This window comes from Dendrobium catenatum, unplaced genomic scaffold, assembly GCF_001605985.2.
Source record: "Dendrobium catenatum unplaced genomic scaffold, ASM160598v2 fragScaff_scaffold_1078, whole genome shotgun sequence".
NCBI classification, from domain to species: Eukaryota; Viridiplantae; Streptophyta; class Magnoliopsida; order Asparagales; family Orchidaceae; genus Dendrobium; species Dendrobium catenatum.
Window position 1 is genome coordinate 3,516 of NW_021319540.1, and position 25,991 is coordinate 29,506.

General features: G+C 36.0%; 1 protein-coding gene and 1 long non-coding RNA gene across 3 annotated transcripts in view; one reads left to right on the top strand and one right to left on the bottom strand.

The window, feature by feature from the left end:
- Positions 1-4,784: 4,784 nt before the first annotated feature.
- The window catches only part of LOC110115591 (LON peptidase N-terminal domain and RING finger protein 1), a 33,018-nt gene continuing 11,811 nt past the window's right edge, over positions 4,785-25,991 (top strand). For both annotated transcript variants that reach the window (XR_002305353.2, XM_020848856.2), the window contains exons 1-15: positions 4,785-5,042; positions 5,115-5,222; positions 7,627-7,709; positions 7,841-7,925; positions 8,026-8,112; positions 11,954-12,015; positions 12,155-12,348; positions 12,454-12,514; positions 12,681-12,858; positions 19,960-19,998; positions 20,074-20,135; positions 20,211-20,247; positions 21,405-21,454; positions 21,590-21,659; positions 21,907-21,982. Coding sequence is in view for 1 of the 2 variants with exons in the window: in XM_020848856.2 (XP_020704515.1) it covers positions 4,977-5,042; positions 5,115-5,222; positions 7,627-7,709; positions 7,841-7,925; positions 8,026-8,112; positions 11,954-12,015; positions 12,155-12,348; positions 12,454-12,514; positions 12,681-12,858; positions 19,960-19,998; positions 20,074-20,135; positions 20,211-20,247; positions 21,405-21,454; positions 21,590-21,659; positions 21,907-21,982 (1,258 nt within the window). In the remaining variant the exon portion in view is untranslated. The remainder of the gene's footprint in view (positions 5,043-5,114; positions 5,223-7,626; positions 7,710-7,840; positions 7,926-8,025; positions 8,113-11,953; positions 12,016-12,154; positions 12,349-12,453; positions 12,515-12,680; positions 12,859-19,959; positions 19,999-20,073; positions 20,136-20,210; positions 20,248-21,404; positions 21,455-21,589; positions 21,660-21,906; positions 21,983-25,991) is intronic.
- LOC110115592 lies at positions 23,779-25,949 on the bottom strand. The gene is made up of 2 exons (XR_002305354.2): positions 25,085-25,949; positions 23,779-24,170 (listed from the first exon to the last, which is right to left on the bottom strand). It is a non-coding gene; the product is annotated as an uncharacterized LOC110115592 (long non-coding RNA).

Below are 25,991 nucleotides of genomic sequence, written 5' to 3' on the forward strand. Positions count from 1 at the left end.
TCTGGATTAAAGCGTAAGAATCGGTCAACCACAGATAAATATTATATTTATGATAGCTGTAAAAATTTATTAGTCAATATCGTTAAATATTTTTTTTTTTCGTTATGAAATTTTGTATTTGTGAAAAGGTAATAACAAATTAATATATTTGAGAATTTTCCAATCGTTTCAATTTTATTGGTGACATTAAGGCTTCGTTTGAGACGGCTTTTTTATTGCTTTCTAAAACAGAGTTTTAATACAAATTTTTTTTATTTTTTTATTAAAACTCTATTTTAGAAAGTAATAAAAAAGCCGTCCCAAATGAAGCCCAAGTTGGCTACACTAATGTGATAGTGGTTTCGATATAGAGAATGACATTAATGGAAGCTGAATGTTTCAGACACTGGCGAGGGTAAGTCGGCTAATCAATATAAATATTTTTAATTTTAAGCACCAATTAGTGTAATTTAAATCATGCTTAGTTGATCTAATCCTGACATTAGTTTGGATTAATTGGGTCGGCTACACTTGTCATTTTATGTCGGGAGGAGACTGGTTTTACATCTGCGTAAGAAGAAATTATTATGTGTTGAGTTTGAACATATCTTTGCATCTGAACACTAATTAAATGCTGACACGTGGATTTCTAATATTTATATTATTTTCTTTGCGACTCAATGACCCATATCGGTCAGACAATTGTTTTTTTAAACTTTTTTAAGAAAGAAGCCCGCAAAAGCAACTAAATTAACATTCTATGAGATATAAAAATAAGAATGGTTTTATAAATTCATCATTTTTAATATCAATTATAATAAGGAGAATGTCATATCATGTTGGGAGAAGATAATGAAATTCTAAAAAAATATTTAAAAATAGAAATGAGTTTGAAAAAAAAAAGTATTCACATAGATTTTCCCCCTATTTTATAGAAAATTTCGGATTTAGTTTAATCTGGAGTTCTCAATTCCCCATAAAGACAAATCTCCATAGTTAATTACATCTTAAGAGGAGTACTCTTAGTACTCTTAAGAAGACTCTTGATTAAAGAAGGGATTTCTTACCTTTTGATTACAAGATAAAAGACAATGTTAGAAATTAAAAATTTTCAAGGAGAAGGTGCAATATTGAATAATTCTTAGCGAGTAAAGCGAGAAAAGTATGGGGCACTAGATTCTGAGAAGCTCAAAGGCAACCCCAACCAATTATTTAAGTTTTGAAATTTTAGGGCTGTCATCTAGAGAAGATCTTAAGTAGCCTTGTACACGTGAGTGATATTTGTGCTAAATCTAAATGCAATTATTTTATTATTATTATTTATAATACAATGTGTGCTTGTTGAATATATATGAAATTAGAATACTTTAAAACTTTTGAAAAATGCATAAAAAATATTTTTCTTTAAGGAGCAGACCAACCGTAAAAAATAACAGTGCCCTCAATAGTTGGGTGATCTGAATTCAACTCGTAGGTGGGGAGGAGCGTAAACAAATAAAATATAAGAAAAATATGCATGCAACATCAAACGATTTCTAGTTTACTTTCTTGGAATATTTATATTTATATGTTATTTATTCTTAAAATTTTATTCAATTATGAGCAGAAGAATTTTTATTTCTAAGTGCATAGTAAACTTTTTTGGCACATGCACGTGCAAGAAAATAATATATAAAGAGCATGCAATATTTACTATGCAACCAATATTAATAATCAATCAATCATAAAATAAAATAAAGAATATAATGACCAAAGCCTATGTGACAAATGTCACTTACTATACAATCCAGGGTCTCCTGAAAGTAAATGTGGCTAGGCTCAACTAATAATAACATGGATTCTACTCCTATAAAATAATGTAAGTGTTTTATAACATTTTTATTTTCGTCTTTATTTCTTGTTCTTGAGCTTGGTTCTTTTCTTCAATCTCCTTGTGGTTCATTTCTTTTCTTTAGGTTTCTTATATGTTTATCCAATAGGATACCCAAATGAATAAAACCCTTCAATAAAGGATATTCTTTTCTCTTTGAATCCCTAATCTTTTTGGTAAAACGTCTCATTTTATAAATTTTCACAACTCATTTAATTTTGAAATATAAAACAAAAAAAGTTAGTAAAGTAGTTTATATGAATTCCAAAACACATCACATCATAATTATTTGTTCACTTTTGAGCAGCATATAAGCTTAACCATACTTTTGATAATTAAAGGGATAAACATAAAAAACAACTATAGAAAATTTGATTAGCTTTAAATCATGATAAATTTTAGCCCCTTATAATAATAACTTTGTATAAGCATGATCACCTGTAGAAAATCTGATTAACAATAAACATTCAGATCGCTCATAATCTAGGAAAAACAACCATCACAGATTATAAAAGAGATCATCAAAATATAGAAATCATAAAATCTATCATAATAAACTATAACAATAATGTCCTAATCAAAATGGCCTAATTTATGTTATAAGATGGAAACTAAAAGAAAAGTACTGAAAACTCGAAAGAAAACAATGCCTATATATGCTTATGTCATTAACGACCAAATGAATATCAAGAAATATCTCACGATGTCTAGGGTTTTCATGTTTGGGGTTCTTGCTTCCGACTATCGCCTCTATTTGGTAAATTTTCTCCTTTAATCCTTCAATTTCTTGTGATTTTCTTCTGTATGACTGCAAATAGATTAAAAGATCTTGGGTTTTTGGATGGGAAGCTTAAATCTAGGTCGTTTAGAGATGCTATATCTGGTGAATATGCTTTGCTGGATTTTCCTCCGCTCAAAGTTTCTTCCCATCATGGTTTGCGTTATTCATTTCGGATGAGGAATTGCTTTCACTTGCAGCACCTTTTGAGTTTGCTTTGGTGGGAAAGTTTTCTGGCCGTCGACTGCCTCTTGATATGATTTGAAAATTTTTCTTTAACATAAAGCTTTGTGGCGCCTTCTCGGTTACTATTTTGAACCCTAAAAATGTGTTGATCAAACTAGTTAATGATTTAGATTATTATATGGTTTTTTCTCATCGATCCTACTTCTTTAACAATTGTTTGGTAGACATTTGCGTATCGATAATGCAACAACGAATGGAACTAGACCTTATGTTTACCACATACTTGTTGAATTAGATGTTACTAAATGGTATACTTCTCAAGTTTGACTTGGTTCTGAGTATATGAGTTACATTCAATCGATTGAAATGGAAGAATTTTCAGCGTATTGCTTTCATTGTAAAACATTGGGTCATTCCAAGGAAGGTTGTCCGATCTTATTTCCTAAGTTAGATTTTGTTCCTCCTGTTCAAGAATCAACAGGGGGATGTGGCTGATGTTTATGTTATTCCTACTATTGACTCAGTTGGGGAGGTTCATGATGATATGGTGGTGAATCATGATTTGATTTGTGCTAATGAGAATGTTGTTGTTGTGTCTCCTCTGCTTAATAAGGTGGGGCATGAGATTATGCTTGCTTCACAACCTGGTGATGTTATTTTTCATAGGGATGGTGGTTTTATTTCTCATATTGTGAATTCTCGGGAGATGGTGTGTCAATTTGAGTGAATCTGGTGATGTGGGGGTTTTTGCCATGACTTTACCTCATGGTGAGGAGGTGCTGAGTGATGAGAAGGATGGGGCTTCTTGTCAACCGAGTGTGTGCTATGTTTCACTTGGGATTTTGATTTCTCCTAAACCTTTAGATGGGACAGCTTCTCCCCTTGTGGGGACTATGGCTAGCGTGCCTATTTCGCCTACAGTTGTGGGCTCTTTGTATGATGAGAATCTTGTTGAGGTGCTTATTGTTCTTATGTCCACCAATGATTTGAATGCTCAGGTTGCTTCTAATTTGGGGATTACTTATTTTGGACATTCGACTTGGCATGGTGGGTCTCCATCATCGCATGGGTGAGATGGGTGATGTGTAGGATGAAACATTACATTATTTGTATGGCATTGATGTTTGTAAGGTGGTTGAGAAAACTTTTTCTCGTGGATGTAAACATCGTAGACGAAAAGTTAGAAAGTAGCACTTTGCTGTTTAGGTGGTGACTATTTTTTTGTTGATCCGGTGGTTTTATGTTGTTTTCCTCTGGTTATAATGGTCATGGAATTTGCTGGGTATTTCTATTAGTTTTTCCTGTTGGTTGTGGGGGTATTGCTCCTACATTTTTTTTATCTCTCTATTTAGTGTTGTTTGCAGGTTGGTGCTTTCTTTACTTGGATTTGATCTAGATCGCTTGGGTTGCTCTTGATGGTTGTTCACTTGGTGGATGGATCGTGCGATGGGGTGCTATTTTGGATGCTGCAGTTGGTGATTGTGTCTCATTATTTTATTTTTCAGCCGTACTTTATTTTGTTTGTTTTTTATTTTTTCATGTATTAGGTGGGATCTAAAGCACTTAGGTTTTATTTCAAACGCCGTTATTTTAGCAAGCTACTGATCCTCTAAGAACTTGTACTATTCATCATTATTAACATGTATACCCCGCTGTGAGTTTTATTTAAAAAAAAAAAGAATCTCCAAATTTCATAATAAAAAAAGAATCTCCAAATTTCATCTCAATGTTACCCCCTCGAAGATGAAATTTTGATAACCACAACATCAACTTGTACGATAGGAATGAAATTTTTTGGTATATATAATACCTAAAGAAATAAAATATCTAATTTATTTCTCCTCTTTTTAATAGTATGAGACGTATAAAGTCACAATTTTTAATAATTTTAAATGTAATTTGAACTTTGAAGCAAATAATTTATTGAGAACTTCTATAGAAATTAATAAAAAGAAGAACCACTAAAGTAATGAAGAAGGATAATAATAGCGGAGAAGAAACGAATGCACCACGTCTCCGAATCTTGGCCGTGAGATAATGGAGGACGCCAGGAAGAACACGCGAAGAGCACCATCATCTTCTCTTCTCCTTCACCATTGCCTCCCTACGCTACTCTTTTCTGTCTCCTCTAGCTTCAATTCTTGACCTAGTATTACCAAAACTATGGCAGAGCCCTCAGGACGAAGTCTTGCCGATGATGAATACGATAACCCAGAGGAGTTCCAATGGGTAAGGAATAGCTTTAGGTTCTCTAATCGAATTACTTCTTCTTCTCTTATTTGGAGAGTTTTGATGGCGCAGAAGGATGCGGATGTGAGCTCTTCGACAGCAGAAACCTCTGTTTCTGCACAGGTGCTGGATTTGATGCGCCGCGGCAATAGAGCCTTCCGGGAGAAACGAATTGAAGAGGTGAAGGGTTTCTTCTTTGGGTGGAACGATCATGAGCTGACTTGCCTTGCTAATTATCATATTATTTTCTTTGAGTGGAACATATTAATTAGTGTTTGATGAACCAATTAGAAAACAAATTGATTGTTGAGGCGCGTAGCGTTCTGAGCGAGACCGTCATATACAAAGAAATTGTTTTTTTTTTTTCTTTCAAATTTGGTGACACGACAATTCGTAAGTTGGGGAAACTAAACGCTCTTCAAATTTGGTGTATTTTCAATTTCAAATTGCTCTCGTATCATTTTCTTTGGATGCATTGGATTGGGAAACTAAACGCTCTTCAAGAGTTAGATGGATTATATGTTAGGATTGAAAGTGTTTATAGAATTGGGGAGCTGGAGCATATGAATGGTCTTCGTCAATTAAGAATTAGCTTCCTTGAAAATGTGAATGATATGATGAAGCTTGCAGTGTCAAATTATGTAATAAGAGGAACTTCACAAATAATATCAATATACTGAGCTTAGGAGGCAAATATGCAACTCTTGCAACTTGTAGTAGTCTAAGAGGTAAGAGTTCTGTTAAGAAAGGAAACAAATAGCCATCTTTTGCTGCTACTAACCTATCAATCTAATCCTCCAATGCTTCTAATATCTCATACATAGCACCCCTAGCAATGGAAAGACACAATTATTGTCATTCCCATGAAATTTATTATTAAGTTTTTATACTTTTTCAATGCTATTAAGGTACAGAGACTTGAGGAAGGGAAGCTACCCAAAAGGTGGACAATTTTGCCACTCCAAGCAGTAATACAATTCTATGTACTCTAGATTGGAGATCAAATGGGCATTATTTATCCATATTGCAAACCTGGCTCCCATGTATTCTTTTCTCCTTAGTTTCCTTAGATTGTTGTGTGGTTGAAGGTTGTCAAGCACCATGACATTTAAGTCAGCATTTGCAATGTTACTAAAATCATAACAACTAAGGCAGCCCCATTCTAGGAACAAATCTTTGAGGTTCCTTTTATTACATAATTTGGCACTGCAAGCTTCCTCATCATCCTTCACATTTTCAATAAGACTGATTATATTCTGATGAAATTCTTTCATATGCTCCAGTTCCTCAATTTAATAATCAGTCTCATTCTTAATATAAACTACATACAGTTCTTGAAGAATATTTAGCTACCTAATCCCACGCATTCTAGGAAATTGATCTAGGGAAATTTCAAGTAATGCATATTTGAAAGATTATTTATGAAGCTTGATAAGAAATCACGAGGAAGAGAGAGATTGGTATCATGTTCCTTCCAAAGTCAGACATTATTATTAAAAATTGTGAACCACTAGTGATAGAGATTGTGATAGGAAACACTTGCGTTCGCAAGTAACCTAACCAAAATCGGCGAACATTCAACAGCAAAACTGCTGTCCGCAGCCGAAAACAGCATAAATCTGCTGTTTACAGCAGAAAAAACAGCAAATTCCACAAGGAAATCTGAGAGAAAACTCAAAGAAAAGCTTGTATTCCACTCGTCGATGAATAAAATAGCAAAGATACAATTGATCCTCAATTCGAGAGGAGGATCGATCTCTCCCAAATCTCTAGACGCCGCTAGAGCCCAAAGAAAACCTAAATCTAAGAGATCTCAAATTTCTCCCAAATTCAAGATGCCCAAACCCTAGGAAAAACATATATTTAATGCAAACAAATCAAAAGGAATTCCCTAAATAGTCCCTACATTCAAATTTCCCTCTCAAAACCCTCAAAAAAGCTGGACCGGTCCAGTGGACCGGTCTAACAGATTGCCTAGAATTCTAGGCAGCAGAGTGAAGCTCATCCATTAAGCATCAGGTATCAAAGATGTGTCAAATTTGATCCGAAACAAACATTAAGGTATGTTTTTCCTAGAAAACAAATATCGAGCATATTTGGTCAATTGCACTTATCATGAGACATATAAAGTCAAGTTTCCCATGTATTTTTTCCTTAAAAAAGAATTTCATGATAGTTGTAAACTAAGTTACTACTGTTATTCTATTTATTTTATTTTAATTTTTTTAAAGGTACTACTGTTATTCTATGTTTTCATGATAGTGTTCAAGAATTAAGTCTATTTTCTTATGGTTGTATGCTATTTTCAGTAATCTACTGATCTTGTTTTCATTTCGGAAAAACTGGTTATTTTTGTTTGTTATTTTTTTAAATCAACAGATGGCCGAATCATCTTCTAAAACTCCTTGTGCATAAATCTATTATTTCTTAAGCTTTTGTCACTTTTTCAATTCCAGTGCTTTAACCATAAGCATATTAGTTGGTGGTGTGTGGAGTGATGTCATTGCTTTTTTTAATTTGTATCCTTATTAATATAACGTCTTGTTTCTCCTCAAGTTGGCTGAATTTGAATTTTTTTGTTTAGGCTATTTCTTGTTACTCCAAAGCTCAACTTTTAAAACCTGGAGATCCTGTGATCCTAATCAATAGAAGCGCTGCTTTCTCTAGGTAAATGTCCAATATGTTGACATCTTATTTAATATATTCGTGATGCCTGTTATTATATGATAATATTTCCATGCAACTGTTATGGTTTACGTTAAAACTTTACACTTAATTCAATATTTCAAATACAATAGGATCAGCCAACTCTTGAGAGAGAGATCTGCAACTGCATCAGAGTATCAACCATTGAACGGTTTAGATCCAACAACTCATGCAGAGGTATTCTTCTTTTTTAAGCATGTTTTGCAAGAAGCTGTAGCTAAATTATCGCGGCATACCATTTGCGATTGCCTGCTAATTTTATGAGCCTTTTGTACAGCTTGCATTAAAGGATGCTGATAAAGTTATAAGTATTCAGAGTAATTCTCCCAAACCATATTTGCTGAAGGCCAAAGCACTGATTTCGGTAATGTTTTTTTGTTTGTTCATCATTATCTGTGTGCCTAGATTTTTCCTTATGTTTATCGTCAGTTGTCCAATCATTTATATTGAGCATTATTCCTGAAGGACAAAATTTTGAAATATTGTCTTCAATTTCTTTAATGTTTAGTTTGACGTTGACCTGCTAGACTTCAGTGACTTTGAACTTCGTTTATCTCTTACATCCTTATTTTGTTTAAATCGAAATCTTTTTTTTTTTTTGAATAGTGGCTTCTTTTCTCCCTGGTTCCTTGCAGATCATTGTTGATTTTTGATATTGAATTGGGTAGGTCTGATATCAAAGTCGATTGTTGATATAGAGGTTTCATGATATCTTTAGTACAACTTCTAACTTTGTCAATAATAGCCATCCATTTGTCTTGAGGGACCTCTTTATTGCACACTTGTAAGAATATAGTTTTGCTAAATGTGAGCTTTTTTTTATGCACTTGTTAGGTTCCTTTTGGTTTGCTGAAATGATTCTCAATCTGAATTTATTAATATTGCTAATTATTATGATGCCCAGTTTCTAATATTGTTTAGATGGTCAGCAAAGTGCTTAGGTCAATTACTACCTAAACCATTTCAGCATTTGAATAGACCTTGTTGTTAGAAATGTGTCAGGAAATACTCGAAGATTTCAAGTAAATCCTAACAATATAAGCAAAAACAGTGAGAGCGATCCACAAATTCAAAGAAAAAATAATAGTTTTTATTGGAATAATCAAACTAACATAAGAAAATAGCAAGATACAATTGATCCTCTATTCAAGAGGAGGATCTATCTCTCCCTAATCTCTAGACGCCGCTAGAGCCCAAAAACCTAAGAGATGCCAAATTTCAGCCAAATTCAAGATGTCCTAACCCTTGGAAAACAAACTATTTAATGAATACAATCCAAAAGGAAATATCTAAATAGTCTCTACATTCAAATTTCCGTCCTAACTCCCTTTAAAAATCTTCCTAAACAGCTCTGCAGTACCTGGGCAGTTGGATTGACGTATAGGAGGTGGAACGCCTCTGGCTGTTTCGCACGAGCCGATCCTATAGGACTTGCTATACTCCCCTCCCAAAGACCCACCTTGTCCGTAAGGTGGAAAGACGACATCCTCCTCCATTCCTTCTTCATCACAAATAGTAAGAACCTGAAGGGTTCAGTCTTTACACCTGTGTCCCGATGTATACCTCTCATCACATCTGAAACAGAGCCCCTTTGCCCTCTTCTCATGTAATTCTGTTTCTGTGAGATTCTTGAAGTTGTCCCCACATCTTCCTCTTGCAGTCTTTTCCTTCGAAGTCCCCCGAAGAGTATCCGATGTTGGCTCCTTGGATGCCAATAAGGTTGTGGTCATCCTATACGAGCCTACTGAACTGCTGCCTCCCATTCCTCTCTATAAGAGCCTTTAATCCTCCACCAATTGAGCTAGCTCCAGAGCCTTTCCCAAGTCACGAGGTCTCATCACTCTAACTGCCACCCAGATCTCTAGTTTCAGTTCTTTCATGAAGCTCCCCTCTAGCACAGTCTTAAAAAGGCGGTCCAATCGGCTAGTAAGGTAATCAAACATCTCCCGGTACTCTATCACTGAATCAGCTTGTGTCAAGGTGAAGAACTGCTCGTAGAAGTCTCCTCCACTGCCGATTCGGAATCGTTCTAACAGAAAATCCTTGAACTCCCTCCAACTCCGTATGGATCGCCGCATGTCACTCCACTAGTACCAAGCCAAAGCCTTCCCTTCTAAACATAGGCCAGTTGCCAACAGTCTCTCCTCATCCGTCAACCTAGTGACATTAAAGTACATATCCATCCTGTAGATCCACCTATATGCATCCTCTCCCTAAAAAATAAGCATCTTCAATTTTCTCACTCTCATATCTCCTCCATCAACCTTGTTTCCTCCAAAATTTCGCAATCCCCAAGGGGGTGTTTACCCCCAATTGTGCCAATCATCCTTCCTCCGCTCGCACCCAAACCTTTCATCACAAGTCCACTTTTTTCCTTCAAATTCAGCACTCCTTCGATCATATTCAACCCATATCCTTTCAAATTCGACACCTCTTCGATTATAACCAAGTCCTTGCCTTTCAAATTCAGCTCTCATCTTTCAAATTCAACATCCCTCCACTCATGCCAACCCTCTCATGCCTCTACACACACTCTCTACTGGACTCCTCCCTGGGAATAGGCCCTAGGGGAGGCTTTTTTTTTTTAAATGTTCTTTTCGAAATCTCCACCTCCTGATCCTCCATTCGTCTGATTGGCTTAGTGTTTTCTCCACTTTCCTGGCTGTCGGTGACTTCCCTCACCTCCGACGACATTTTTTTTTATTTTGGCCCTCGAGTACTTTCTTCAACATCTCCCCCAGGATGAAAAAAATTGAATCGATCTTATCATTGATGACTGAAATTTCTTTCTTTTAATCTGAAACTTGAGTTTTTAGATATAAAATATCAGATTTCATTTGTCCGATCTGTCCTTCGAGGCGTTCCTACAACGCATCCACTTTCTTGGCCGCCATCTATAATCGAATTTTTGTTGAACTAAAAATATGAATCTCAATTCCAAAAAACAGCAAAACAGCCCCCTTCCGGCTAACAATCAGCCGCTGATTTTCTCAAAAAAATCCCCCAAATAGTCTCAAAATATGCTATGATACCAATTTGTTAGGAAATACTTGAACATTTCAAGTAAACCCTGACAATATAAGCAAAAACAGTGAGAGCGATCCAAAAATTCAAAGGAAAAACTAGAAAAAACAGTAATTTTTATTGGAATAATCAAATTAACAGAAGAAAATAGCAAAATACAATTGATCCTTTATTCGAGAGGAGGATCTATCTCTCCCAAATCTCTAGACACCTTTAGAGCCCAAAAACCTAAGAGATATCAAATTTCAGCCTAATTCTTGATGCCATAACCCTAGGAAAATTAACTATTTAATGCATACAATCCAAAATGAAATCTCTAAACAGTCCCTACATTCAAATTTCTCTCCTAACTCCCTTCAAAAACCTTCCTAAACAGGTCTGCGGTGCCTGGGCAGTTGGATCGGCGTACAGGAGGCGAAACACCTCCACCTGTTTTGCACGAGCTGGTCCTACGGGACCAGCTGGACCAGTCTAACAAAATAAGAGGGCAATTACTTTTCTCATAAGTCATAATTACAATTCCAATGCCACAGATATCGACCATCCTAAAAATGTTTGATACCAAGGAAATACATAAAAGACCTTGGTTTAGTTTTCTGGGAGGAGCTCTATTTTATTAAATTGTTTGAATCAAAATTGAATGGTCATTAAGGATAATTTTCCTATTAATTGTTCTTTACATCCTGTTCATCAACAGCACTTTTAAGAGTTGACAAACTCGCCTATCAGAATTGCTATCTAGCAATGAGAAAAAAAAAAAAAGATCTATCAAGGTTGTTGTTAAATTTAGCGAACTTCAAAATTAATTTTTTTGTATTGTGTTTGGGAATGCAAAAATAAACCTAATTATTTCGATAAAAGGGTGCCTTCTGTCAATATTAGAATCGAGAAGAAACTTAAATCCATTGCATGTTTACATGAAATTTACAGCATTTTCTCTATTTTCACACTTGTTAGTGTTTTACCTGCAAATGTGAGCCTAAAAAAAAAAAAGTGTGCCTACAAATTAGGGGTAACGTTACCCTGATGATTTAGTTAGGTTTCCATATGAGGATAGTATCATGATATACATATGTGATGATTCATGCACCCGAGTAGAGTCGTTCCGATTGTAACAAGTGCGATACTTGCTGATACCCTTTTTCCTTGATCATTCTCACTATCTTTAACTTTATATACAGCTTGAACGCTATGAAGAGGCACGAGAAGCACTACTTACTGGCCTTCAAATTGATCCTCTGAGGTGTGAATTAAGCCTTTTATATGCTGTATTTTTAGTTACTTGATCTTGTTGTACAGGATGACTGTGTAAAATTCTGAAGAATTTTGAATTTTATGTGTGATTTTATGAAGATAGTGTCGACATTGTTTGTGAGTTTCAGCCATCATGCCAAGAATAGTCTTCAGAATTTGGATAAGGTCATCTCTGGTTCAGCTAAGAGGTTTAAACTGTGGAAACCACAGAGAACCGATGATTTTGAATGCACGTTATGCCTAAAGCTATTATTTGAGCCTGTTACTACTCCATGTGGGCATTCTTTTTGCCGCTCGTGTCTACTTCAGACTATGGATCATGGTAAGCTTAGAACTAACCTCCTGTATGGGAAAATTGTATTAGATCCTTTATGTGGAAAAACTGTGTTTTTATCACTTAACAGCAGTGTGTTCTATGAAATGATAGGTAACAAGTGTCCCATGTGCCGCATGGTCCTATTTATCAGCCCCAGAACATATCCTATTAGGTACAATTTCCTCTTTCTGTCAGGTTATCTGTTATATTTTTGAATTTTGTACTTGTTGTGACACGTTTTACTTCTCTATCTATTTATTATCATATAGTATGAGCATCACTGTGGCCTTTGCCCTTGTGGAGTTTCTGATTTTAGTGTTTTTTGTGATTTCCTCCAGCGTGACTCTGAATAATATTATACAGAAAAACTTCCCTGAGGAATATGCTGAGAGGAAGCTGGAGCATGCGAATTTAACATATGGGGGGACCGACATATTGCCTCTTTTTGTTATGGATGTTGTCCTTCCATGCCAAAAGTTGTCTCTTAATATATTTGAACCGCGTTATAGATTGATGGTGAGGCTAAATCAATTCATGCACTATAAGCTAAATTTGTAAGATTGCCTAGGAAGACTTGCTGTTTTTTGTGTTTATGTTCTTTTAATCTTTTTGGTATTTTTAGCATTACTTTTCAGACTAAGTTCTCATTATTGTTTTTTGTTTGGAACTATGGCATACATATTGACTAGTTGTGTCAATCACTACACAATGTCCATGCTTCACGTCTAAGAAGTTAAGACAAGTCGTGGACAAAAATGGATAGTTTCCTTCATTTTTTTTATACCTATTTGAAATCTTGCTAAGCTAAGAAAATGATATCTTAGGCAATTTATTTCTTTCCTTTTGTTTTCTATTTTTTTCTTTCTTGATCTAAAGCACTTATGGGTGTAATAACCATGTGGAAGAAACATAAATTTTGCTTCATTGGCAATCTGAATATCTGAATGTCTTGTCTGTATGTATTATTCAGATCATGGATAAAGAACTTGTCTCGTGTCTGATGCCGAGATTATAGGATTGGCATAATGTGCTTTGGGGTAGGTCTTAAATACACACTGGAGTATGGTTTGTTGAAAATTTGGAGTTAAATTTCCTTAAATCCCTAAAATCATTGATCAATACTGCAGTTTTTTTTGAGTCAAGATAATCACCTATTTTTAGCCCTAAATCTCTGAAAATCTTATAAAATCTGATTTTTAAGAGGTCAAAACATATCTATAGAAACTGTTGCTATTCCTATGGTTTCCTCCAACTTTCTCATGTTATACAAGCCCATGCAAAGCTGTGTTCGGAATTATTCATGTTAAACAGAGAAGCATCTTCATGGTTTTGCCTTGTACTCTCGAAATCTCCAATATTCGGGTTTGGTGGCAGTTTTTTTTTATTCGTCTCCAATGTAAAACAACAAACAATCGTTAGGAAAACTGAAGGAATGCCCAAACGGTGTATGATTTTGTATTATTTCTTCAATGCGAGCAAGATACATGTGATTTACAATAAGAGAGGTTGATTGACTCTCCCACAATACCAAGACGCTACTAGGAACTCTCGAAAGAAAAAAAAAAATATAGCAAAACTCAAAACATACATAATGCAAATAAACTCTCGAATCAACCCTAAATAGTCTAATTCCCTCCAAAACAACCTTATTTCCGTATTAATTTCCCTCTCCTATTTGAATTCAAATAGGAAATCATTTCTTAATTAATTCCCCTCATAACATAATGAATTATTGCTTTGCTGGGCTCCACAAGGGAGGTCGAAAACTCCTGTGCCCCCTCCAATTCTTGCTTGACCGGCTGGTATAGCCCCCCTTGCTTGCAACCGTTACAAAACTCCTCTTCTCAAAATGCACCTTGTCCTCATGGTGGAAGGATGAAAAATATCTCATGATCATTTCGTATGGCTCCCATGTGGCATCGTGCTATGGCAGATCCTTTCACTTGTTTAGCACCTCCTATGCCCCTATCTTTCTTCCACGCACACCTGCTACTTCTAGGGTTTCCAAAATGACCACCATGTTCTCTGTCAAAGTCAAAGTTGGGGTAGTGACGATGGTGTGTGCTCTCCCCTATTGCCTTCCTCAACTATGAGACATGGAAGACTGGGTGCAAAGTTGATGAGGGTGGTGGCCTCAATCGATAGGCTACTGCTCCAATGCGCTCCAAGACCTCATAAGGCCCCCAAAGTATCATGGGGATAATTTCTCATTCCTCCTCATGGCTAGTGTCTTTGTTAGACCGGACCTCCCTAGATCGGTCCAAGGACTGGTAGTCATATATTGTCTGCGGAAGTACCACGCACTTGCAGCAATTCCACCCGATTGTAGTAACTCGCCCACATCCAATTCGAAATAGGAGAGGGCCGGTTATGAGGGAAAAGGAAGAGGGGGAGGGCTGTTTTGATATTAACTATGTTTTGTATGCTTTAAGTAGTTGGTTTTTGCTAGGGTTTGGTTTTCCATGCTTGTGTTTGTAGAATTTAGGTTTTCTTAGGTTGTGGGGGCTCTAGCCGATGGCTAGGGATTTGGGAGAGCCGGATCTTCCTCTCTAATTGAAGATCCAATTGTATCTTTGCTTTTCTCTTCATAGTTCTTGCAATCAAAATTATTTTTGGGCATTCTTTTTCCCAATTTTTGTGTTTTGTTCTTTTTCTCAGTATTCCACTGATTTTGCTGAAAAGGGCATCTACTTCCTACATGCAGAAGCATGTAGGGCCTAAATTTTAAGTAAATCATGTCTCCTAGCTCGAAGTTTACTTCTCCCTTGTGCTCATCAACCTTCCTTTTCATGATCTGCTGGGCTCTCAACAAATGTCTCTTTAGCTCACATAATACATTGTCCCTCTCCTCCAAGTACTCCTCTATGCTGGACACTAGTGTAGTGCTCTGCCTATAATAAATCAAATAAGGTGGATCTCTCCCATAAAGAATCCTAAATGGGGTGGTCTTTACTGTTGAATGGTATGCGATGTTGTACCAATATTCATTCCAAGCAATCTACCTTGCCCAACTCTTTGTCGTGTGTGATACAAAGCATCTAATAAAATAGGTCTATGCACTTCTGTTTGGCTATCTATCTAGGGTGGTAGGCTGTACTTCTCTTCAGGACTATCCCATGTAAACAAAACAACTCCCTATAGAAGTGGCTATGGAACATCTTGTCTTTGTCTGACACAATGGCTTTTGGAAATCCATGCAAGCTCACCACTTCTCATATGAAAACAATAGCCATAGTGACCGCAATGTAAGGGTGCTTCAGAGGAATGAAGTGTGCATATTTGCTTAGACGATTGACTACTATCAGTATCACCGAAAACCCCTCCGATCGTGGCAATCCCTCAATGAAATCCATCGTCACCTCCTCCCACACCCTCTTTGACAAGGGTTGTAATAATCCAATTTTTTTTTGAATTTTTTTTTTAAATGAAAAAATATGAATTTTAACGCCGTGCCTTGTCGAAGAAAATAGAGGCAAGAGAGAGAATGTTGTTCATTGCTTTTTCATTCGTCAATTTTGTTTAGAGATTTCTTCTATTTGTTTTAAGTAACTCAAATATCAATTTAGTTTTCAATGATTTTGATTATTATATAGATTTTCTTATAATGAACATAATTGATTATTTTCAACTGCATTTTGATTGTAGCATTTGCATAAGCAAGAAAGGTTGGCTGTTAACACTATAAAATAGGTTGACTGTTACAACATAAAATCCTGCGCAAGAGAGTGAGCCGACGGGCTTTCCTTTAAAGATGGTTTGTGGTGTTATCCTTGTTGTAGCCTATAGCAGATGACCGATTATGCCGATAGAAAGAGAGTGATGACTCTTTATTGATTTAATGAAGTCACCTGTAACTATAATTGATTAATTGAATATGATAATTTATTAATTTGATAAATGATAATTGATATGTCTGATGATTAACTGGGAATCAGTTGGGATAAAATATATTGAAAGCACCACATTAAATCTCGAAGTCTTGCTTTGCTAAATTATATATTGATGCATATATTGATAGCACTGATGCCATTGACAGATTTGTTAATATCATTGACAGTATTGGATACATTGATAATACATAAATATATGATGCATATGAATAAATAAGATAAATTATTTTAGTGATTCATGAATGATTTATGCATCGTTGTTTTACCAATTTATTGAATTTTATACCAATTATTGATTTTTTGATTTATTATAATGATTACTTGTTTTTATAATTGATCATTTTGAGTTTTACTGATAATGTTTGGTCGTTAACTACATTGATTGCTATTGATTATATTAGATTGAGCATATCATATTAATTCTTTAGTTCGTGCATTGAAAGCTTTAGTGAGTTTTGGATTACTGCTAGGCTTTTGAGCTTTTATGTGGATTTATAATGATATCATTGCTTTCATCAGCTGCTCGAAAGCTTGTGTAGCTGCCTCCTCCACTTGAAACTCTCCTTCTTTAGCTGCTCAGTCAATGGACATGCTATCATGTCATACCCTTGCACAACTTCCGGTAGTACTCGGTGAGGCCTAATAATCCTCTCAACTCCCTCAAGTTCTTAGGTAAAGGCCAATCCAGCATAGCCACAATCTTGGACTGGTTTGCTTTATCCCTCCTATTTTGCTCACATGTCTTTTGTACTCAACTTTTGGCTGTCAAACGAACATTTCTTTAGGTTGGCATATAGTTTGTGCTCCCTAAATATCTCTAACACCGTCCTTAGGTGTCCCATATGCTCTACCTCTATCCGACTATATATCAGGATGTCATAAAAAATATCAAGACAAACTTTTTGAGATAGGTTTGAAAAACCCAATTCATTAGTAACTGAAAAGTGCCTGGAGCATTGGTAAGGTCAAAGACATCACTAAAAACTCGTAGTGACATTCGTGAGTTCTAAAAATTGTCTTTTCCACATCCCCTGGCTTCATCTTGATCTGGTGGTACTTCGATTTTAGGTCAATCTTTGAAAAGATGATTGCCCCAAATAGTTCATCCAACAGCTCATTAATAACATGAATGAGAAACTTGTCCCGTACAGTTATTTTGTTTAGGGCTCTATAATTCACGCAAAACCTCTAACTGTTGTTATTTTTTTTTTCACTAGTAAAATAGGGATGAAAAATGGGCTCACACTTGGTCTAATAATCCCTGCCTCCAATATCTCTCTGATGAGCCTCTCTATCTCATCCTTATGGATCTACGAATGCTAGTAAGAACGGACACTAATAGAAGAAGCTCCATCCTTTAAGGTAATCGTGTGCTCGTGCTCTCTAGGTTGTGGTAATCTACTATGTTGCTGAAAAACCCCAGAAAATTACTGCATAAGCTGATATGCACACTCAGGGACCTGATCTGCATGTGAATCTCGGATTTCCTCCAAACTCTGTAACTCTACCAAGTAGTCCAATCCTACCCCCTATATTTTCTTGACCATGATTTTGACTCAAACCATAGTTCAACATAGGCTGACATCTCCTTGCAGCACCACCTTTTCCCCTTCCACCTGTACCTCCATAGTCAACGACTTTCAATCCACCGTGGCCTCTCCAAATCGTCTGTAACCACTTCATCCCTAGGATTGCATCAATGCTTCCTAATTCCAAGGGAAGAAAATCCTCCACTAGCTTTATGCCTTAGAGTGCCAACACCAACCGTCTGCAAGTCCCCCAACTCTTCTCTACCTTTCTTGTTCCAATCATGATTCGAAAGCTCCCTGTATCCATTAACTTCAATCCTAGCTAGGCCACGACCCAGTTGAAGATGAAATTATGAATAGCCCCATTATCCAACAAGACCACCACTGGTTGCTCTCACCTTCATGGTGTGACCTGGGGTAAATATCACCACGGAGTTTAGGGACACCTCTGCCAAGTCTAGGTGTAACTGCTTTGTTTCCCCTATGACCTCCTCTAGCTCGTTCCCACTCTCCTCTTCCCCTTTACAGACCATCAAGGCTTGAAGGGCTCGATTCTTGCACTTATGTCCCGGTGCAAATCTCGAATCACACCTGAAGCATTACTCTTTTGTCCGTCTATCCTGCACTTCCGCTTTTGTAATACGCTTGAGAATTGCCTCTAGGAACTCCAGTGCTCTTCTCCTTTGGTGCTTCCCTCTAAAATGACACCATCTGGGTCCTCGATGCCAGGGTCGTGGAGGCATTCCTGTAAGCCTCTCCCATGGTGTTGCTCCAGCGGGCCTTTTCCCTCTGATGTTTCTCTTCCACCCTTTGTGCTAGTCCATCGTTTCCCTAAACCCCCTAGGCCTCAACACCTCGAGCTTTTGCTCATTTGTCTTCCTTAAGGCCCTTCATAAAATTCTCGTCCAAACTTTCCTAAAAAATTCCTCCTAGTCCTAGTTTACCAGACAGTAGCTCAAATTTCTAGTAATACTCCATGATTATCCTCTCTTGAGTTAAGGTATAAAACTGCTCGTGGAGGTCTCCTTCCCGAATGGCTTAGAAGCGTTTCAACAAACAATCCTTAAATTCACCCCATGAATAGATTGGATGCCTAGTCTGCCTCCATTGAATCCAAGTTAAGGCTTTGCCCTCCAAACATAGCCCCATCGCCTTGAGCTTTTCTCCTTCAGACAACTCATTGATAGCAAAGTAACGCTCCACCCGATACACCCAACCCTAAGCATCTGCTCCAAAAACTAGCATTTTTAATTTTCTTGATCTTTGATTCATACCCCAATAGTTCCTCCCTCTGTTAGTTCCTCATGTGTAGTGATGGTGTGATTCTCTCCCTTCTTTTCTTGGCAGATTTGGACCCCATGGCTCGGCCCAACCATTGCCTCCTTCGGTCCACCTTCCCTCTTGCCTGGGTGGTCTCCAATAGGTTTCGGCCTTCCCCCTTCTTTCTTTCCTTTCTTTGAAATACCTTGAAACACCTCCCATCGGAACCCCCCCGGGTGGTTCTTGAGGGAAAACACTCTCCCCTAATGCATGTAATCTACATGTGACCGCAATAGCCCGACGAGATGAGAGGGATGTGCTAGGTGCAGCTGAGTTATCTCGACGACAAAGCTGTTGTAGTAAGGTGGACTCAAACTATTTTGTGTGTTTGTGTGGGAGAGAGCATATAAATTATTGAATTTTGTTTTCTGGCTTTCTTTTAACAATTATTTTTCTGTTCTTACATTTTGTGATTGCTCTTGCACTGTCGACTGGCCGTTCCCACAATAAGTTATGTAATCTTAAAGAGGAATGTGTGAAAAGAGATGTGTCTGAGCTTATTTTCAGGCCACTTTAAGACGATGGTGGTATTATATACTTCAGGATAAATATCATACTGATTTTAGCATTGTCAAAATCTGTGAAGACAATGCTCCGCCTTTGCCAACTTCTGATTATAATACTCGTGTTGTTTTGAGCTTTGAAAGTTATGTTTAAGCTGTGTTAAACTCCTTGGCGGATGCCAGGTTTTTGACCCTCATGTTTTAGAGCTAAGTGTACATTGCAAGCTTTCATCAACTAGTGGTTAATGACTTTTTAGTATAGTTCTTTCATGTGTCGCACATTCTCTAAGATCATTCAAGAAATTGTTGCAGTGCATCATCCCTCATTTTTGAAACTCTTGCTAGATAATCATTATTTTAATTCTTCCATGACAGGTGAGGAGAATAATGGAGGGAAATCATCGCATGGGAATGGTTGAATCGTCCTATCTTAATATTTTTTCTGAGAGTTGGTTGTTTACTGATGCGCTTTCTCTTTAATTATTTTAGGTGATCATAGATTCTACAACAGGTGCAATTGCTGATTATGCCTGTGAAGTGGAAATTCTCGAGTGAGTAAGGGCCATTATCTTTTGTTTTCCATTTTATTTCTGAATTATAATTTTCATGCTGGAGCTACCATTCAGGTGTGAACCGCTACCTGATGGGCGGTTTTACTTGGAGGTAATTTATTCAATCCCTTTTAAGAAGGAATCCTCATCTTTTGATCATCATCTTCTCTGTTGCATGTCACAACATTTTAATCTTCTGCATGATTACGGTTTTTTTGAAATGCGTTCCACTTTTGTTTCATTATATTATTTGTTTACTGTGCATTCTATACCCCAATAGATAAGTGAACCTTTTGATGTGTTACTTTTCAATTGTTGCAATGCCTGAACTGAATTAGCTTCCTAGTTGTGCGCACCATGCCTTTGCATCAAAACTGCACCATTCAGATATTCAATCCTATTTACTCCTTCCAATAAGAAAGCACCATTTTTTGTTATCCATCTATCTTTTGTTTTACCATATTTCCATCTTTATCTTTTATAAACTGTAAATCAATATTATTTGTCTTAATCGCTAATATTGAAACTTGCGGGGTTAAATAGTTTCTCTAATAACAGTTCATATTAGTGCAGCTTATGAGTTGTGAATCAAATCCTAAATGCTTCCCGTTGTCTAAGCTTATGATTTATGAGTCATACGATGCGCTTAATAATGCATTAAGCCCTTTAGCAGCCGAAGTTAGATTAAAATTTACCCTTTTGCAAGTTTCACCCTGTAGATTCTATTGCAAAGCACAATTCATGATTGTTGACAGCAATTATTTGGTTATGTTGAGTTGACTATCATTGTTGACAACTCAGGGTGATCAAAGCATAGGAATTTGTTCGATTTTGCCATTATTTCCCGTCATTTGCTTTGAGGCAATAGCAAAATATTTTTTCATTAGTTTAATTAGATGCTACTAAAAGAAAAGCAACTTAGATTATATAAACTGGTTTAAATTGAAACTCCTCTCTCACAATCGACAGAGGTAATTAACCATATTGGTCTATAAAAAATCTCAAATCAAATTATAGAACGGTATTAGAATTTTAAAATCTCTGGATGGTATTTTATCTAATATCTAATTTTCCTCTTGAAAAATCAACTTAGAATCAATTGAATATCTAAAGAGCTGGATAGAGATTTTCAGTATATATACACACACACGCACACACAATGGTGCTAGGAACAATTTGCTTGATTACAATGGGCCTATCTTTTTTTATTCACGTTTTTCCAAGTGGTAATTCTTGGCTTGCAGGGTCATAACAAATGTCTTTATGTAGGTTGAAGGTCGCCGTCGATTTCATATCTTACGATCATGGGATCAAGATGGGTATGTCATGCCTTTCTTTTTTTTTCTTTTCTATTTTATTACATGCTTGTTCATTACAAGCATGGACATCCTGAAAAATTATTAGCTTGATTTATGAGATGCTTTTATTTAGCTTTATTTCAATTCCAAACATAGGTATCGGGTAGCAGAAGTTGAATGGGTTCAAGATGTACTCCCCTTAGAGGGATCACAAGAGAGGGAAGATGTAAGCTTGATTTTTCTGCATGCTATCACCGTCATTTGCATTTTATTTGTACAAGCATTCGCCATTTACAGATCTATGTTTTTTTTTTTTTTTCTTGCTCAAATTTCGTAATGTTACTTTCTGTTTCTCATAATATTGAAACAAATATATGGGCATGCTAACCTCTCTCTCTCTCCCTCTCCTCTCTAAATCACTTGTTATGGAAATGCTTAGAAAGGTTTGTAAGCTATTTGGTTCTTTTTCACAGCTACAGCAAATGGCTAGTGAGGCGTCAGAGCTGGCTCAAACATGGATAAGAAACGCAAGAGAAGCTGCAAGAATAGGTACAGTTGCAAGTTGAATTAACTACTTTCAGCAATTTGAATTAATTGTGTTCTTTGGCTCTTGATACGGCTCATGTCTTATGCATCTTATTTCACGCCTCTAGTTTAGCCATTTTAGGTTTATTATCTTCTTATATATTTTTCTCATCTTATATTTATTCTGCTCAACACAAACTCATTCGGAATAATAAATTTGGTTTAGATTTATTTTCAGTAATTTTAATTTCATTAGGATTTTGCTGTTATTTAATTATTTTATTAGATAATTCTAAAGGTTTTCGCTTGAGTAGATCTAAAACGGAATATATGGAGTGCAATTTTAGTAGTAATAGACCTAGTGAGGGGATTGTGACTTTGGGCGATCAAGTCATTAATAAGAGTACACGTTTTAGATATCTTGGATCTATTGTTCAGAGTGATGGTGAAATAGATGGGGATATTATCAGCAAAATTCAAGTTGGATGGTTGAAGTGGAGGAATGCATCGGGCTTGTTATGTGATAGAAATGTACCCCTCAAACTTAAGGGAAAATTCTATAAGATGGTAGTGAGGCCTGCAATGCTTTATGGTGCCGAATGTTGGCCTTTAAAAGAGAAGCATAATACTAAGTTAAGTGTGGCAGAGATGAGGATGCTCAGGTGGATGAGTGGCTTTACCCTTAGAGATAGGATACGAAATGAGCATATACGTGTAAAGGTTGGAGTAGCTCCAGTAGAAGATAAGATAAGAGAAAGTCGCCTTAGATGGTTTGGTCACATAAAACGGCGGCCTTGCGATGATCCGGTTAGGAGAGTAGAGGTATTAGATTTGACTTATGTTAAGAAAGGTAGGGGTAGACATAAAAAGACTTGGTTAGAAAATATTAGGAATGACCTTTCTTTATTAGATTTAAACGAGAATTTGACTTTTAATAGGACACAATGGAGAAAAAGGATTCATGTAGCCGACCCCACGTAGTGGGATAAAGGCTTGATGTTGTTGTTGTTGTATACAATGACTTGATCACATAGAAACCCCCAAAAGCTGATACAAATTGTAAAATATGATTGTGCCATATATTATGAACTACAAAAATCAAGTTGGCCATGATTCACTATTTTATATAAATTTCATAATAAGTTTATTTCAATTATAGTCTTGTGTTTCCATGTTTAATTGTTTCTCATCAATCTTGTATGTAGCACATCTAGTACGTACAACTAAAAAATAAAATTTTAAATTCTTCATTTGGCACTTTCTTTCATCTTGACAGTTTTAAATTTTGCCCACTTTATGAGATCACACTGCAGCATGTGATTTATTTGAAAGACCAAGGGTACATAATGGATGCAAGGCATTTTATACATTAGATGATATCAAACATACAATAATAGATGGCAATAGAAATCAGCAAGGTGATATTAATTGTATTGCCAAATTTTGTGATGACATTGTGCCGAGGAATGTTTTAGATGACAAAGGCATTCGTCACAAGGTCACTCAACAAAGGATTGTAAGTATGTAAATATAATAATCCCATAGGCATCCATAAAGTAAAAACAAACTAAGCAGCTAATAATGTTTGTTCAGCAACAATACTAACAAAATACATTTTGGTTGCAATGGAAGGTTATATTTGTATAGATTGCTGTCAAGACAGGCGTTCCGGCTTTATCAACTTTTCATTTTCATTTAATATACAAGTCTCTTTTTTTTTTTTCAATAACAGTAAATGTGCATGATAGCTAGTCAGCCGTTAAGGCACTCTTCTTGGTTTATTTTAATTCTCAGTTGCAGCTCTCAGAACACGAACATCAGAAATGGAAACTTACTCAGCTACTCTTTTAAACGTGCATACTAATCCAAGTTTCAAGAAATTCCATCAATTAACACTAAATAAATAAATAATTAATTAGATAAACATAAAATTCATCAGGAATTGACCTTCATCAGACAACTGGTTAAAAAATCCAACGTGACGCAGGGATGCCAGAGAACTGAACAGTTAGCAATCACCATTCTCAGAAATTCAAGATCATCAAGCTCATGTTCAATGCACACAATGCAGGCTCGAGGCAAGAGCCGTCAAATATACACATGCGGATTATGAAGGAAAAATGCCAAATCCCTGGTTCATATTGACTAAAGAAGTCGAAATCCAAAGCTCCGGGCCATTCAGCTGCTGCTCATTCTTTTAACAGCGTCCTCCCTTTCAGATTCCAATCATGCATTTGTATATCAGAGAGAAAAAAAAAAGTTAAAAGAACGGAATTAAACATCCTGAGTTCAAATAACTGGGGTTGCAAACATCCATAAGAGTGATGCAATGATTCTATAATTATGTTATAATGAAATTAATAATTAAAACAATGTTTGAAAAATAGGACCGATCAATAGGTTAACTTTAAAAACCGGTGTCACATCAAACTGGATGGAACTGACTACAATTACGGGTTCAAATGAATTACTGTTGAATTGGTAGAATTAACCAGTGCAAATAATGCAGTAATAAGCAGGATTGCTCAATAATATAAAGGCTGAAAATTTTATCATAAAATTTAAATATATAAATTTTATTGATTGAAAACTCCACAACCCTATTACTCGAAATAACAGAAATCAAAACCGGCTGCGCTCTCTCATGCGCAATTTCATCCACCCTTGCCCTTCACCCACGTTGGTGATCATCTCCCATTCTTGATGACGGCCACCCACACGCAATCCTCCTTGAACCACAATGTCTCTCCTTCATAGGTTCGTATTTTCATAAAACTATTAATTTATAATTATTGTAAATATTATTTGTATGAGCTATAATTATTTTTAGTAACATATTTTTATTATCACAATATTATTATATCATTATTACGCCATTTAGATTATATTTAAGTAATTTAAATACATATTATATTAACCTAATTAACCTTTGATCCAACCCCAATTAAACTATTGAATTTTAAACCATTCTCTTCTCATTCCATGCCTAATCTGATTTTCATGACTTCGAACAAATGTTTCAAACTGATAAGAATGCCTATAGCTTGCAATGCGATGGGTTTCATGCATCTAGATAAGCAACAATGCCTTATTTTACTCGTAAACACGTTAATGAACTTCGCATACTTGGGGGAAGCTCAGCTTGATCCAGTGTTAATGGAGACATTACGGTAAAACTCAATCGAAATGCTGCTGCTGCTGCTGCTGCTAGTAGCAGTGGTTCCAATCGTTGATTGTGGAGATCCTAGAAAAGTTGAGTTTGTCCTGCCTTTTGGAAAGACTCCTGGATGGAAAAAAAATCCAAATCATTGGTATAGAGAAGGAGAAAACTTATAATTAAAATTAAAATAACAAATAGACAGTTTTCAAAAGGACTTCCTGCTAAAACACGTAAGATGCAAGCTGGTTCATGCATCAAACAAATCACAATAGACATCTGAACACTTGTTTTTGTTGTTAAATAGAATGAAAGGTGCAATCAATAGATATGATTGTACTAATATTGAAATGAATATTCAATGGGTTTGGTGCAGCATGAATTTGTACTAGATTACAACTAGCATCGAGAAAAAAAAAATCAAATAATTCAATAGACTTGAGCACTTTGACAAAAGACAAACCTGGACATTTCAGCATAAACGTATAAATGAATAAGAATCTAAGCCTCCTAAAATAATATAATATTTGAAGAAATGCACTAGATAAAGGGCTTACCATGAAAGGTGCTATTCAAGTAAATGCATGTTCTTCTTGACCTTATTCATCTTAAAACTATCTTAACTACATAAAAGTCAAATTTAATATTTCCTCTATTTTCTGAAATAATTTAGATCATTCTTAAATGCCTCATTTTGTGCCCTTTAAGGGTCAAACTGTACCTTTCATGTCAAGAAATGTGCCATCACTATATAATCATACATGACAAAAAAATAAAAAATATATATATAATCATACATGACAGTGTATGTACATAGCCATCTAGCAAGTTCTAAAAGAAAACTCGGCCCGAATGTTCTCACCCCTAACAAAGAGC